At 35.5% G+C, this 16,491-nt stretch overlaps 2 protein-coding genes across 5 annotated transcripts in view; one reads left to right on the forward strand and one right to left on the reverse strand.

The window, feature by feature from the left end:
* The first annotated feature begins 1,133 nt into the window (after positions 1-1,133).
* Positions 1,134-8,448, forward strand: LOC144437690 (lysosomal protective protein-like). Its single transcript, XM_078126695.1, has 10 exons — positions 1,134-1,335; positions 1,734-1,845; positions 2,847-2,984; positions 3,370-3,528; positions 4,006-4,097; positions 4,819-4,903; positions 5,273-5,437; positions 5,950-6,089; positions 6,782-6,947; positions 7,284-8,448. Exons 1-10 carry the CDS (start codon positions 1,163-1,165, stop codon positions 7,452-7,454), a joined length of 1,401 nt encoding a protein of 466 aa, XP_077982821.1. The 5' UTR covers positions 1,134-1,162; the 3' UTR covers positions 7,455-8,448.
* Positions 8,449-8,893: 445 nt separating this feature from the next.
* Positions 8,894-16,491, reverse strand: part of LOC144437221 (phosphorylase b kinase regulatory subunit beta-like) — a 28,733-nt gene continuing 21,135 nt past the window's right edge. For all 4 annotated transcript variants that reach the window (XM_078126118.1, XM_078126117.1, XM_078126116.1 and 1 more), the window contains 7 exons: positions 15,649-15,797; positions 14,904-15,106; positions 14,425-14,479; positions 13,095-13,254; positions 12,728-12,897; positions 12,334-12,408; positions 8,894-11,950 (listed from right to left, as the gene is read on the reverse strand). In XM_078126118.1, coding sequence (XP_077982244.1) covers positions 11,747-11,950; positions 12,334-12,408; positions 12,728-12,897; positions 13,095-13,254; positions 14,425-14,479; positions 14,904-15,106; positions 15,649-15,797 — 1,016 coding nt within the window. In that variant the 3' untranslated portion in view covers positions 8,894-11,746. The remainder of the gene's footprint in view (positions 11,951-12,333; positions 12,409-12,727; positions 12,898-13,094; positions 13,255-14,424; positions 14,480-14,903; positions 15,107-15,648; positions 15,798-16,491) is intronic.

The following is a 16,491-nucleotide window of genomic DNA, read 5'->3' on the forward strand; positions in this document are numbered from 1 at the left end:
ACGCCACCTAGTGTCAGAATGATAAAACCCACAGTACATTCGTTTTTATACTCAACTCTTCACACTGTGGTTGCATCTGACCCACAGGGACGCGTAATGTTGCATGGATTGTGGATATACCAGTGACGGAGATACGAACTGTCGAACAATAGAGATTACTGATGTTGTTACGAATAAGCGTATTCTCCATACACGATTCATGCTCGATTGATAGTATATAATTTGGTAATGTTATTTTTTTTTGTATCGTAAACGTATCTCCCTGGAGTCCTGTGGAAGTATTAAACTTTGCCATATTCTTCTCTGTCAGCAAGCTACAGTGCTAGTGGTAGACAAGGTTGCAAGAGGGACATTTTATTCACCAAAGAACCAAAGATATTCACCAAAAGTTGGTCAATTACTCACATCATTACAGAATTCAAAATTTATTATTTATTATTTACATCGACTATACCTATATGTTTTGGGGATGTAGTTTGTTTCTGCATATTAAAGGTACTCAGAGTATTCTACTAACTGATGCACTGGTATTCGGATATAAGTAACCTATAAGCGATCCGATGACGTAATTTGTTATACGTATCAAAAAATATACAGGAACTCTCTACTACTGTGCAATCAACCGTTCTAAGATTGCCAGAACACACATTGTGATGTCATATAGAAGATACGTATCGGCGTTGACATTATACGAGAATAGTAAATCGACGTTTATGTAAGTATATTTTCACGTAAAGCAGAAAGCTTATAAACTCCGAAGCTTGTGCCACTTTAAATTCAACTCCTCGTCTGAACTCAAAGTCGTGACGTTGGACCAATACGTTGGTATTTTGTGGTACGTGCGCCACCTATTTTATCATTAGTGCTATCGAAGCCAGTCCAGGCTACGTGTGACAAACACAAACTTTGATGACACTGATGTATGTTTTTTATGACCCACCTTTCACACCATATACATTTGACCTTAGATGACCCGAGTGACGATCACGAGTTCCTCGTAACCTTATATGTAGGCATGCATACATGTAGTCCTGCTTGCATACGGAGTAATCCGGGACTCGATTCTGACAATTGTCCCTCCTATTAGAGTCAAGTCAGTAATATAGACCCGTGCACCGTCTAGCGTCTGTAAGCAGGACTAGCATACATTTAGTCTGCAGACATGGCAAACATAGGTACTTTACTGAGTCTTGTCCTATTTGCAGGGAGTCTTGGAATTTTGTGTGCGGATAACCCAGACGAGATCAAGTCTCTTCCTGGTTTAAAACAGCAACCCACGTTTAAACAATACTCGGGTTTTCTGAACGCAACTGGAACAAGGAAATTGCACTATTGGTAAGGCAAGGCATTACATTGGTGACAAATCAATCAAAAGTTATATGAATTTATAGTATATTACATGTTTAGAACTCAAAACAATGACAATTATAATTGTACTACTTTTACGGTTTACATTGAATCATGTTCAATACGAATTTTCTAAAATAGTTACAGGCTGTAGTAACACAGTTGCTAGTATTTCGTACTGGGATATCCATAAATTTACTTACAAAAAAAGTGTACATGATGTATAGCCTGTATTAGGCTTACTATATAACACTAGTGAAGTGCATCGTATCACAATATATTTATTGATTTTATCCCAGTTGCATTTTTTGGTCGCATTGCCCTTCATAATTACCACAATTTCTTAAAGGCGACGTATCTGTGTAAATGGAGTTTATTTGATATAGGTTCGTAGAATCACAAGGTAATCCATCCAAGGACCCGTTGTTATTGTGGGTGAATGGAGGACCAGGATGTAGTTCTCTAGACGGATTCCTTTCTGAACTTGGACCTTTTCATGTAAGCGTCTGAAATATTTTACTGAAAAACAGATTTTCGAAGTTTTACATCTAATTTTTTTCAGACTCGATATCGATGTTTAAAGACAGGGGATTGTGTTTGTACATAAAATGGCTGAACTGGTTGCTGTGTATCCAGACATAAATATGACTTCGAGTCCTGATTTGATCGCTCTGTCAACAGACACACCCCCTACTTCGAATTTTAGAGTGGTCGATAATGTTTCATTATTGTGAAAAAGTCCAGTCAGACTTATTTCTGCCTGTAGTACACTTTTAGTGATAAAATAGCACCTTGGTATAATTTAGTTCAACTTTGAAATCTTGTAAAGAAGCCCCATTGCACTTATACCTGTGATGTCATTTTTTGGGTTTCCTGTAAGGTTTTTTTTTCTTTTTTTTTCTGGTTTTTGGTTTTTGTTGTTGTTGGTTGTTGTTGGTTTTTTTTTTGGGGGGGGAGGGGGTCATCTTGCAGGAATTGACATACCATTTACCACAGTGTCTCTGCCAAAACAAAGGCATAGTTATATGATAGTAGAAAGCTGGAAATTTAATTGTAAATTGATAGAAATAACCACATCCTCTACGTTTTGTCACATTGTTTGTGGCAAAAATCCTTCAGTTCACAACACAGGTTACATCAAACTGTATTTCACTCCTCATCAATTCAAAAGCAATTTGGATATTTTTAAATCTTTTGTATTTATGTAATATATTGTAAAATTGAGAACCTTTGGGTTGCCGAGAAACATGTTATGCAAATTAGCTTATTAATATTTATGTTTGTCAAAGTAAGACATGCATTGGAAAAATTTATAACATATACCTTCAACTCCATGATTATTACCCATGACAATATTTGAATTTTTTTGTATTTCTCACTTATCTTTTGATTTATTTTGAAGGTATCTGAGGTTTAAGGAAAGGAGAATTACTAATTCTAAGGTCAACAACCTCTTTTTTTCAAAGTTGATTTTTACAGACTTTTTTAAATTTTCACAGGTGAATGATGATGGCACAACTCTATATGAGAACGAATTCAGCTGGAACAAAGTTGCTAATGTTCTGATTTTAGAAGCACCAGCAGGTGTAGGATTTTCCTATTCAGATGATAAAAACTACACAACATCAGATGACCAGGTAAGCATTTTGTTTATGGATGGTGATGTTTACATCATTTGATAAAATCAAATTTTGTTTTCAGTATCAAAAGCTTTGTAAAGTATTTGAAAACAAGTACGAATGCATTGGGAAAATATTAAAATGAAAAAATAAGATCTATGCAAATTACCCTATTTATATGCACATTTTTGCTAAAACAAAATATTATAATTCATGCAAATTACCCTATCAATATATATATTATTTGCAGGTATCTCTAACTTACTATGCAGTCTTTCTTTGTCAAATTCCAGCATTTGCCAACAATTCATTCTACTTGACAAGTAAAAGGTATTGCAGTATTTATGTACCAACATTGTGTGATTATGCAAATTATCCTCTCAATATGCATATTATTTTGCAGGTATCTCTAGATAACTATGCTGCACTGCAATCTTTCTTTGTCAAATTTCCCGAGTTTGTCAACAATTCATTCTATGTGACAGGTGAAAGTTATGGTGGTATTTATGTACCAACATTGTCTGTCCGAATTATGAAAGGCAATGCAACCATTAATTTCAAGGTAATTAGACAGTTTAAATTTGCAGTTTTCTTGACTAAAAAGAAACTTCAAAAGTAAATAATACATATGTTGACCTTTGAACTGAAAAGACATAGACATCATTTCTATTGATTGGACTTTGTTCTCATTGAACAAATGTGGAAAAAATCTTTAGAAACTGAGAAAAAATCTGTGGTTCCATAGAAACCCTCAAACACACAAGAATATATTTGTATCGATAATGTATGGATGTGAATTGTCGTAAATTTTGTACAATGAGAGGGAAAGGAATTTAAAGGATTGTTTATGTTTTACCTCCACATTGGCATACTATCAACAAATTGTGAAATGTCATGTGACCTGCCTTGACCTGTGACATGTGACTGTCACATGACAAAAATCAAGTGACCAATCACAACACAGACCTAACAATTGTATGTACAAATTGAATGGTTGGGATTTAGGATATGGTATAATAATTCTAGTATCTATTTACAGGGTCTAGCAGTTGGTAATGGTTATGTAAGTGCTGAACTAAATGACAACTCAATAGTTTACTTTGCTTACTATCATGGTCTTTTTGGAGACGAGTAAGTATGGAATTCTTGATTTTTTTACGTGTGATTTAGATAAATTATTTTGTTGTTAGGTTTCAAAAAGCAAACAATTGAGAATTATTTTTTTTAATTTACGAAATCATGAGGGAAATGTATTGAAAATAAAGGAATGCCAAAATAAGAATGAGGTGTAGATGACTGTGTTTCAGTGGTAATACATACAGTCATATTGTTCATCATCATGATCACCAGAGTGCTAGCCAAAAAGCGTGCTTTGCCAAGTACAAGCAAAAATTACAAAAATCAAAATGTCAGTTAGCATAGCTGAAATACATAGTACTAGTAGTGTTAGTTCTTCAAGCCTACAGGTATAGGCTACCAGAGTGCATTCTACTTCAGTTTGATGTGTGACTGATGCACAGCCATTTCTGGTGAAGGGCCAAAATATGATGTTTGACCCTGTCCCCAAAAGTATGTGTCAATTAATTCACAATTAAAAAAAAAAAGTTAATGAGTTTATTATAGTATTTATACAAAACTTGGCCTTGCACTAGTGGACACACTGACTGACTGACTGACTACATAAATGAATAAATGAATGAGTGAGTGAGTGAGTGAGTAAATAGATAAAATAATAAATGCTATAATCATAACATGTATGCAATATATGACACGTACAATGAAATCATTTTCATAGATTTCAAAGATTACTCCCATTGTATAACAATTGTGCCATCACTATTCTCCATTTCAGTTTGTGGACCAATCTAAATGACTATTGCTGCAATCAAGGAATTTGTAATTTCCATAACAACACAGATCAGAACTGTCAGATTGGAGTAAGTTGTGAACTTTTACAACGTTCCCATTCTAGACTGCTTTGTCAATTCTTAAATTTTCAAATAGTATGTATGGGCAATGTAAACAACAATTGTTGGTTTCTTTATTAAAAAAAACCAAACAAATTTTTTCTGAATAATTATTTCTTGATAAAATAAACACACAGTATAATCTGAGGAATTCTATTCGTATTAAATTTTACAAAGTAAAGCTTATTGAACTTAGCGAAAATGTTATTAATTTTCAGTTTTTACATAAAATTTTGAGAAACCTGAGCATGTATTCACAATTAACATGTACTGGTTAATACATACATACATACATACATGTATTTGTATATTTTCATGGCATTATCTATCTCTGTTCAGCTTAATCAAGTTAACCACATCATCTTTGATATTGGTTTGAATGAATATGCTCTCTATTTGGACTGTGATGGCGGTATTCCTCCACATCTCCACAGATTCAGAACTGCTTTCCGGAACATGTTCAGATTCTATCATTTCCAGGCTCCAAAGTGGAATCCAAACAAAGTAAGATAGTGGGTTTTATTTCTGTCCATTTTCAAATTAAATTTACTGGAGAAAGGACAGTTACACAATATAGCATAAAACGAGTTGTCAGGCATTTCAAACTTGAAGGGAAAAACACCTTGTGATGCATTTAGTATGTTTAAATAAAAACTTAAATGTTGAATGACAGACAATGTGTTGGTTTCATTCATTTTCACTTATCAGTAGAGTCAAGAGTTCAGTTGTGTCTACCTTTAGTGTCACCGTTTGTGTTAACAATATCTTGTCCTATGAGTAACACACCAAGGCAACTTCATTTGTCCCATGATATCTAAGCCTGTCATATCACCATATTTACCAAAATTATGATTGAATGTACAGAAAAAGAAGCATATAAGTTACCAGTTTTCACCATATCTGTTACAAAAGTATGTTGTACATGGAACACAATCATAAAGTCAGCGTTATAATAGCATGGTTTGTGAAATAAAAGTTAACACACCTGTTATTATGCCGTTTGGTTCATTTTGCAGAAAATTAAAACACTGAAGAACAGACTCCATGGAGTTATTGACTGTGTTAATACAACAGCAGAAACCAACTATCTAAACATGGACTCTGTACGGAAGGCACTACATATTCCAGAAACAGTACAAACATGGCAAGTCTGCAGGTTAGTGATAGTTTAAATGTACATAACACCCCACAAACAATAGTTATTATTCCCCCATAGTTTTCTTCACTCAGCCAAGGAAAATATCAGACTTGTGACCTACTAGGGCCTTGTCACTACGAGTTACAAGATGAGTCACAAATATTTTTCAGCTGAATGAAGAAAAATATTGGAGAATAATATAATATAAAAATACCTTCTTAAGCATAATTTATGAAAAAAACAAAAAAATAATGGCACTTTGGAATGTTTTGGCTCATATTTCCAAGTCTGTAAAACCAATGAAGTAGACACAGGAGTCATGTCATAGAATGACTAGGGTATTTAATCCATATTTTCTGTTCAAAGACAATAACTTGGCTTGAGTATGGTTTGAACAATGGATGATCTCAATATATGTAAACTCAAAATGCTTTCAATGTTGTGACTAATTTTTGCTCTGGCATAATACCGTAGAACAGCAGCATTTGTTTGAAATATGCAAAGGAAAACTGAGATTTGCACTTCTGGTTGACTGGTATTTGATGAACCTCATTTGCATACAACCAGATGCATAACAGGTGTAATTTTTGTACAAGATTTTTGACTGGAAGGTTGCAGAACCAAGCCAAAGGATGACAGAATGTGCGTGATGGTATCTTTATTGTTGAATTTGTAAGTACGTATTTATTTACATATTTTTTCTGTTTCAGTGACGAAGTAAGTGAGAACTACCAACGTAATTACGATACCATGTACGACCAGTTTCAGTCACTGTTGTCATCTGAAATGTACAGAGTTTTAGTCTATAATGGTGATACTGATATGGCCTGTAATTTCCTTGGTGATCAGTGGTTTGTGGAGTCACTGAATAGAAAGGTGAGCACCAAAACAAGGAATGTATACTCTTCCTGTAATTTAAGCAAATAAATCAAGTCAATATTGTTTGATAGAGGTCAGGTTTCTACCTGTCCAATAATTTTTTCAAACACCTATTGCTAGTTTGGCTACAGGAATAGACATTATGAACTTCTGGTAAGCCTGTATTCTGTTGCACTCATTTGCATATAGTCAGATTCATAACAGGTGTTCTCAAATCATAATACAGCCACTGATGCATAACAGATGTATTCTAAAACCAGAATACAGCCCTAAATTACCACTCTTAGATAAAAAAATACTGATTCAGATTGTGGTTTTTTCGTCCTGACACAGGAGGTACAGACAAGACAGCCATGGATTTACAGTGACCAAGTGGCTGGATTCTATCACCAATTTCAAAACATTACATTTGTGACAGTGAAGGGATCAGGTCACATGGTACCTCAATGGCGACCAGGACAAGCTCTACAGATGATCACTGACTTTCTGAACGGGAAAATGTAGCCAATCCTGAAAGTTCTATTCCTACAAATCAGTACTTTGTAATTTTTATTCCAAATATGATATCTAAAATGAGAAATATTTTAAAATGGAAAAATTAGAATTTTTACCTCAAAATTGAGTAAAAAGGAAATTCAGAACTTCCATAATATATTCAAGAGATTATCACATTGCCATGTTTATCTTTAAGCTGTATTCTCTTTCTTGTTACCTTAACTGTTGTTACTTCTTAGTATTCACACAATATTCAAAAATCAGATTAAAGTATTGTCACTTTAGTAAAAAGGTTACCAGATAGGATTGTGCCACTTAAATCTACTGGAAAACACATCAAACCTTTACTGGAAATGAGTCAGTTCTTCTAGCTGGATTGCCTGTCAACTAGTCATTGATTGTACAGTGTACATCAGTATGTAATAAACTGTGAATAAACCGTCAACATAATTTAGCATTTGTCAGGAAATTGTGGGATGCTGATGAGTTTGGATGACCAGGTGAACATAAATGTCTGTAAATACAGTTGAAATAGGTACAACCAAGATCAAAGTTGTGTGGAAAGTACAGTGTACACAATATTAGTATTATTGAACCTGTTATTTTTTTCCCTTTGACTCTGTCGCTTTGTGGAAATGTCATTGTAAGTGTGTATAAACATGTATCAATGATAGCTGTAGGTCAGACAGAATGTTACAGTGTAACACTCACAGCTACAGTTTGTTTGGTTTTGAATGATGTCTCAGACAATGGATAACACCACCTGTTTCAGTTGTACTGAAAGTGATATCTGGCAACCTTGATTGATTAACCCTTAGTATGAAATATAGTTACAGTTACAATTGTATAATTACTGCAGGACTCATGAATAGGTACACAGACTCTCACTGAGTGGAGTTTTCACAGACTCTCACTGAGTGGAGTTTACACAGACTCTCACTGAGTGGAGTTTACACAGACTCTCACTGAGTGGAGTTTTCACAGACTCTCACTGAGTGGAGTTTTCACAGACTCTCACTGAGTGGAGTTTACACAGACTCTCACTGAGTGGAGTTTTCACAGACTCTCACTGAGTGGAGTTTTCACAGACTCTCACTGAGTGGAGTTTACACAGACTCTCACTGAGTGGAGTTTTCACAGACTCTCACTGAGTGGAGTTTTCACAGACTCTCACTGAGTGGAGTTTACACAGACTCTCACTGAGTGGAGTTTTCAGACTCTCACTGAGTGGAGTTTTCACAGACTCTCACTGAGTGGAGTTTTCACAGAGAAAAAAATAGTCTTTTGGTTTACTTAATTATAATGACATTGCATAGAATTCACTTTCCACACAACGTTGATCTTGGTTGTATAACATGATGAAACCATGAAATCCACCCATGGCAAATTAAGAGTGTATGATGAAGAAAATCGACTTAACGACAAAAAGTGTTTGGTTAAAATGTTTATTTCAATACAAAATACAGAATAGTTTACTGCAATAAAGAATACTATGCACTGTTAAATAGTACTGTAAATTATGATAACACTCTGCATGTTTTTGCAAAAATTGTAAAAAGATAATAAATACTTCATGTACATGCAATTTGTCTCATTTTTTTTACCTGATATATACTTAGTGCAGTTCTAGAACCTCAAATAAATTTCAAAGTGTGCATGTCTTTTGTAATGAGTCCACAACATTTATGTATCCTATGTAATACCATGCACAAGGGGAAAACGTGTAATATCACCCACTTAAAGTCCAATGTTTCAATCCCATGTGCTCGCTGAGTGTAATCTTATTAGTAGAGCCATAAGGATTGTTCTTTTGTTTTGGACTGATTTTTAAGCATAGCTCTGTCAGACAACTGTTTTCCACACTCAAATGTTAATCTTAGCCCTTTTAGTAACATTAGCCTTACACCCTACGTATGTGACAACCAGTATTGGTGCTTGTATGTCTATGATACAGACACAGAAACATAGGGTGTAATTATACAGAGTTACAGAAACCAAGTCATTAAAGGCTTAATGAGCATTGGGTCTTAGACTGTAAGATATGTTGTGCCAGTCTGCCCTCACTGGCCTCCTCTCATCCGACTGTAGGAGGGGTTGGGTGATGTGTGAGGGTGCCCCATCACAGCGTACCTTACAGACTGGCTGGGTCTTTAAAGCCCAATTTTTGAATCCCATGTCCTGGCATCAGTACTATCTGAGTGAAACCATAAGGATTCCATGGGGTTATAAGTTTGTCCGGAATCATAATAGGTCTGCCAGACAACCATTTCCATCCAAATCTATTGAAATCTTAATCTGATATGGGTCTTTAAACGTCAGAGTAACTTTACAACAGCCTCTGTTTTCTGTACTAAAATTAGATTTGTTCAGCACTTTGAATATGTATTAGTTATCTAAATATAACTTTACTTCGTTGATTTTCCTAAACCATTGAGTGGTTTTCATCCTGTGTTGTACAACATCATCAATGAGATAAAACACACATGCAAAGAAATTCAATGTTCATTGTACCACAAAACTTTCTTTGACAGCCACTATTTTTAATTTGAACCATGACTGTGCACCAGTCAACCCAACTCTATAATTGGGGACCTGATAGGACACAGGCAGCTATGTGAATGCTGTAGTCCTATACTATATTAGAGGCTGCAGTGGATTGTATGCTCCCCAAGATTGTGCTGATATAGGTCCATGCCTGGGGTAATAACTGTACAGCACTACGACCATGATATTCATTGTGGGAGGCACGTCATAAATGTGCACCAGCACTATTACTATTAGTTATCATTATCAAATAAATTACAGTTTTTATATAATGCTATGTCATGTACAGCACCACCACAGAAAAATTAACATCAAACTCAAAACTATTGATAACTCTGTAATGTACATATAATACAAAATAGAAACACTCCTGTGTCACTTATTAAAACAGAGGATATTTGCCTCCTCAGACAGACAGACAGACTTCAAATTCCATTCACAAAATCAAACTTCAAATCCATGCTTTATAGCCTATGTGGACTATCCACTATTTCTCTTCACAGAACAATTCAAAATGTACAAAAGTGAATAACAGCAAACCAAAACTGTTTACACACATTCACAATTTCTTGGAAGTGTCGGACTGTCACCCAGTGCTAATACTCCTCATATACAAGGACAAAGTCTTTTGAAGTTCTTCTAGAAATATCAGACTGTTTATGGGGAGCTAGGACTCTGTACATGTATGTTGAAGGGCTTCAATTTAACTACCATCTACGCTTGGTTGTCAAATTTATCCAAGTGAACTATTTCAGCTACTGTTTTCTATTGATTTTCATTGGTCTAATAGACTACTACCCTATAAAGCGGTACTCTAGATCAGATATTTAGTGGTCTACATGTATGTGCCCTGGACTACTGCTAATTTGGTAGTCTAGATACAATGTTTAGTAGTCTATGTGTCCTGGACTACTGCTAACGTGGTACTCTAGATCTGATGTTTAGTAGTCTATGTGTCCTCGACTATCACAAATCTGGAGCCCTGTCTTGATTTTCAGATGGTCAGATCTCTTATTTGTTGTTCTAGAGCAGATGTGAGTAAATCTGCTCTCATGCAAATGTACCTTAGTGAATAGTTTGTAGGGTTGTTACAGATGTCATATTGCCTCTTTATAAAGACTATAATATACAGTGCTGGCAATGATAGTGTAGCAGTTGCTCTGTAGATGTCATCAAAGTTCAACTCTACACAAACAAAGAAACCATATAGATGTTTTTCAAAAGTCCAGTCAGACTTATTTTGGCCTTCAGTACACTTGTATTGATTACTGTTATAAACTTGCATGTGATTTTAGTGATAAAATACCACCTTGGTAACTTACTCAACTTTGTAATCTTATAAAGAAACCTTACTGCACTTGACATGTGTTTGGCCATTTTGGAGACTTCCAGCAAGGGTTTATGGGAAAACCTCTGATGATGACATCACATTTACCACAAATCTTTTCTCTTCATACTTTTTTAAATATTTTTCAAGACAAAGATACTGTCACAGTGGTAAATATGATATTATCACAACTATTTCTGTAACTTTACCCATCAACTGTTTTTTTAACCCAAATGTTCATCCTATGTTCATTTGTCCTCTAACACATAGGGGTGCCATCTACATCAAAAATACTTAGTCAAACAACTCATATTTATTTGTTTATAAAGAGCGATAATTTGTTTACATCGACAGAGTAAATCCTCCTCTCTTATTATCAGCACTGTGTGTGCTATCCATGGACAATTATCTTGGTATCAAGAGTGGACCTCTATGACACAGAGCACGGCTCTGTTGCATCAACCTGTACATCACCTTCCAGTAATCTATGTGTGACTGCCTTAGCCATGTAACTAGCCGTTCCTCGTTTAGCATAGGGTGGGGTGTTGTAAAATGCCTGCATGGTGTCCTTCTTTTCCTCTTGTTCTAGCTCACTCTGTGTTCTCTGGAAATCTTCAAATGCTTCTTTCAAAAGCTGAAACCAGACAGATTTAAGTCAAGACATCATCCATTACTTTGTATTTCTGTCACACTTGAAATGTCTGTCAAAGTGCGCAAAGTGTGATATTACGTTTTTGATATCAGAACCGATTCTTAGACTGATAAACCATCTCTTGTCAGCCCTGTCAAATGACTGCCACAGGTAAAGTATCATCCAGATCGAAGAAAACAAACAAACTCACAAATAAACATACAAACAAGGAAACAGACAAACAAACAGACAGACACACAGACAAACAAACAAACAAACAAACAAATAAACAAACAAACAAACAAACAGAAACAAACATCTAGGAATTAAAAGCTAGCTGCAATGGTTGTAATATATTTTGAGGTACTGTAAGTTTTGTTACTTACCTGATCCATGTCCACAGTGTTCTGGAATTCTAACTCTGGATTTCTGTTTAGTATGGTTGACACAACCACCAATAACTGTAAATAGATACAATGTTATACAATGTGATATAATATAGATAATATGCAAATGATATGTGTAATATACATGATGTCATCATTATGCAAATGAACATGTAAGACAATGTAATACACATAAATGATATCATCAAGAATGTAACTGTACCAAATTTTGTTTGAATTGAGCCAGCTAAGTTTTAGAAAATGATGACACCGAGAGACAGACAAACATAACCACAATACCCCCCCTTGCGGAAGGTAAAAAGATTGATGGGAAGTGCCCTGTACAACAGAGGCTAAAAAGTAACAGAAATCACATGTGAATTGTGAACTTTACCTCTACCATCATCTGTCTGTATTCAGGTTCTGCCACACTTCCCAACATATCTTCTACTTTCTTGGCAAAGTTGAGTTCATTCTTTGTCATATCTGATATGGTTGGATGCTGAGGAAGCATATATCCGGCAATTATCATACCACCCTTGGTACGCTCAAGGATCTCCCACACTGCAACAGAAAATTTGGTCAAATTTGATACAGTCACAAAAGTAATGTGTGTCACCTTTGTACAATATTTGAATGAAATTGACTCATGCATATGAAGATATGGAGAGATACAAACAGATACAGATGGACACATACACAGAAGGATGGAACATATACTCTTTCCTAAATTGACAAACATATTTGAACAAACTACCAACCTTTATCATAGAATCCTGGTGGGTTTCGATTGAGGGCGCCATCTCTCTGACGATCCTGTAACCAACTCCTTACAGTCACAGGGCTGTCAGTTGTATCTGAACTCAATACTTTGTGCAGAAGATCTTTGACTTGAGTAGGTGAAAGGTCATGAACTGTGACCTGAAAGAAATTTCATAATGATACTTGAGATAAAGGAAAACCAATAATTTTGAGATAAAATTGATTATTTGATCAATGTCTGTATTAACAGTTCAAATATTTACTTATTCACACATTTTGTTCAACAAAGAATAAGAAATTTTGAAATGAAAAATACAAAATATAAGTACATGTACATCAGTTGCCAAGGAAACACCATAGGTTCTACAGTCAGTGAAGAGTCAGGAAAGTAAGGGACTATGGTATCAGTATGTCACCTCTGTGCTAAGTTTGAATGAAATGTGGTCTGTGCATGTGAGAGACATAGCAGGATGGGACATATGGATAGACAGTGGAAACCAATTCCAAAATATGTTTATGTTAAAAGAGTGAAATGTTGTCAAGGAAATCTCACACCAACTTTAGGTTCAAATAGGGAACCTGTCATCTTGAATATCCTGAATGATGCATCATGGGAGATATCATAAATATGAATCAATCAGCATTGTAAACAATATTGTTTCATTGTTTGTGTAGTAACCACAAATGATGTAGTCATGGTTACCCTACCCTGACCATTGTAGGAGATTTATTCTATCCATAACTCCAGATGAGGTACTACAATAACTACAGATAATCCCATAGTCCTTTGCATCTGAGCATGCTCAGTCTGCATGGCAAGTCCCCTATTGACGATGGTCATGAATAGACATACATTTTTGCATGTAAGATGTGTATAATTCATGATTCAGAAGAAACATAACATCTATGGTGTGACAGAACCCCATGATGTGCAAGTGTAAGTGTGGTGTACTTTGGGAATTTGCATGAGCGCGTGTGGTGTTCTCTAAGGCCATTTTTTTTCCATGACTAGCAAGTGAAAGGGCAGCTAACCAAAACAAAAAGCATGAATGCAAATACACTCAAGTACCCAGACTGGCACTTATGCATCATGGGGGGGGGGGGGGGGGGGGGGGGGGATCTTTATCATTACACAAGTTTATCCAAAACAGCAAATTGTGCTGGCATATACTTCTGTACATGAATGTGATTTTATTTCATTGCCAGAACACATGCATACTAGTACCAATGTTTTTGGTATTGCACTGCAGTGTAAATAACATGAGTATGCACATCCACCAATGCAAGTATACTCACTGCTACATTAAAATAACAATAAAGAGTACTTACTGGAGAGTCGGGGTTGTTAATTTGTAATTCTGCTTTCATGGCATGAATAATCCAACTGTGAAGAGAAGTAAAAAACCACAATATAACATTTCAGTCTTCAAGTAAATGAAAAATAATACTGACAATAAACATACTGACTCAGAGATTGTTGCTGTCTTTAAATTAAAATTCAGAATATTTCAAATAGGATGTTTTTGTTTATCAACTTCGAAATATTTCCAACAAGTTTTTGTCTCTGTGATTAGAACTTTCTTTCTTCACTTGTATGATGTAAACAGTGTTTTCGCTAAGGTGTGGGAACCCCAGCAACAGACAGGGGTAAAGTTGGTCAACCTGGCATAGATTCCATATACTGTAATATAATTTTGGTGGGGAACCCGGGTAAAATGACTGGGGAACTCAGGTAAGTTTTTAATACCTTCTTTAATACCGCCCTTAAAAAAAGACACTGGTAAAAGTTTAGCGAATGATTCTCTTACCCAACTCTTATCTTCAGCATACCGTCAAATAGCTGCGGCTGTGACTGCATCATTTTGGCCAAATCAATGATGAGTTCTTGCTGCAACACACATTCCCTCATATCATAGGGACCACACTTGTTGTAAATAATCTGTATCAGTTCGTTAGGGGTCAGTGGCTTTGAAATGATCTCCTCTTCGTGACCAAATGACCCTACTGTTACCTATATCATGTTAATATTTATACAATCAATTCAAATATTGGATATCTCCAAAGTCTTTCTAACTAAATATACATACATGTAATCATTTTAATTTGAAAATTTTCTGAAGTAGACCCACAAAGAAATCACTCCACAAAATTAATACCACGTCTTGATTTGTCAAGTATTGGTCCATCTGTTTCCATGCCTACCATTGTGGAATGAGATATACCAATTGAAGCCTGCCCTCTTGTGTTCACAAGGTATAAATACTGTTGTTTTTTATTACTCTATACCAACTTGGAGCTTATGATTCAATCAGTCCTCTGATACACAACTGCACAGAAAGACAGACAGACAGACAGACAGACAGACAGACAGACAGACAGACAGGCAGGCAGGCAGGCAGGCAGGCAGGCAGGCAGGCAGAAAGACAGACAGACAGACAGACAGACAGACAGACAGACAGACAGACAGACAGACAGACAGACAGACAAACAAACAAACAAACAAACAGACAGACAGAGACATTTTACCATGCTCATAATGAACTAAAAACTTACCAATTTTCCTCTGACCAAGATTGTAGTTATTCCTGGAGCCAGACTATCAACAACCTTATTAAGAAGACTGGCACAGAATCTTACAGTTGACCATTCTTTCATTACACCTGCTTTGCGATACAGTTTTTCCAATCTGTCTGCCACAGTACCTGCAACGTTTTTAAGATGATATAGTTATCAGTATTTACTATTTAGAGACTATTGAAAACACATACTATGATAGGCAACATCTGAAAAATACATCATCATGTGACCTTTTTTTTAAAACTATTGTAGTAGTTTTGCAATAAGCATTACTGGCGAGACAGATGCTACAAATATGAATGTATATGGAGAGACTATAGACTGTAAAATATATTGTATTATGCCATCCTCACTGGCCTCCTCTCACTGATGTGTGAGGGCGCTCTGTCACAGTGTACCTTACAGACTAGATCAGATTTTAGTCTTGCATATATTTTATAGATCTAGGTAGTATTATTGTACATTTGTCTGTTTGGATGTGTGTTGTCTGTGATAGCATTTTATTTGTATATTGGATTTTCTGAGATGCCAAAAAGGAAATTTTCCATTACACATGTTTTCATTTAATGGACAATAAAGGTTTTGAATTGAATCGAATTGACTGTTGGTTTTGTAAATCTTGGTCAATGTTTCAGACAGACATTTAAATGTTGACTGTATGATCTCACAGTTTTCAATGTATTCTTTCCCATGGTATGAGTAGGTTATACTATAATACGTACAATACTTTGTATACCAGTTACCCAATTTGCACCCAATTTCAAAAGAATCTGTGTGAGGGCATCCAAGATCATCAAACATGTGAAAGTTACATCATCA

This window comes from Glandiceps talaboti, chromosome 7, assembly GCF_964340395.1.
Source record: "Glandiceps talaboti chromosome 7, keGlaTala1.1, whole genome shotgun sequence".
Lineage (NCBI taxonomy): Eukaryota > Metazoa > Hemichordata > Enteropneusta > Spengelidae > Glandiceps > Glandiceps talaboti.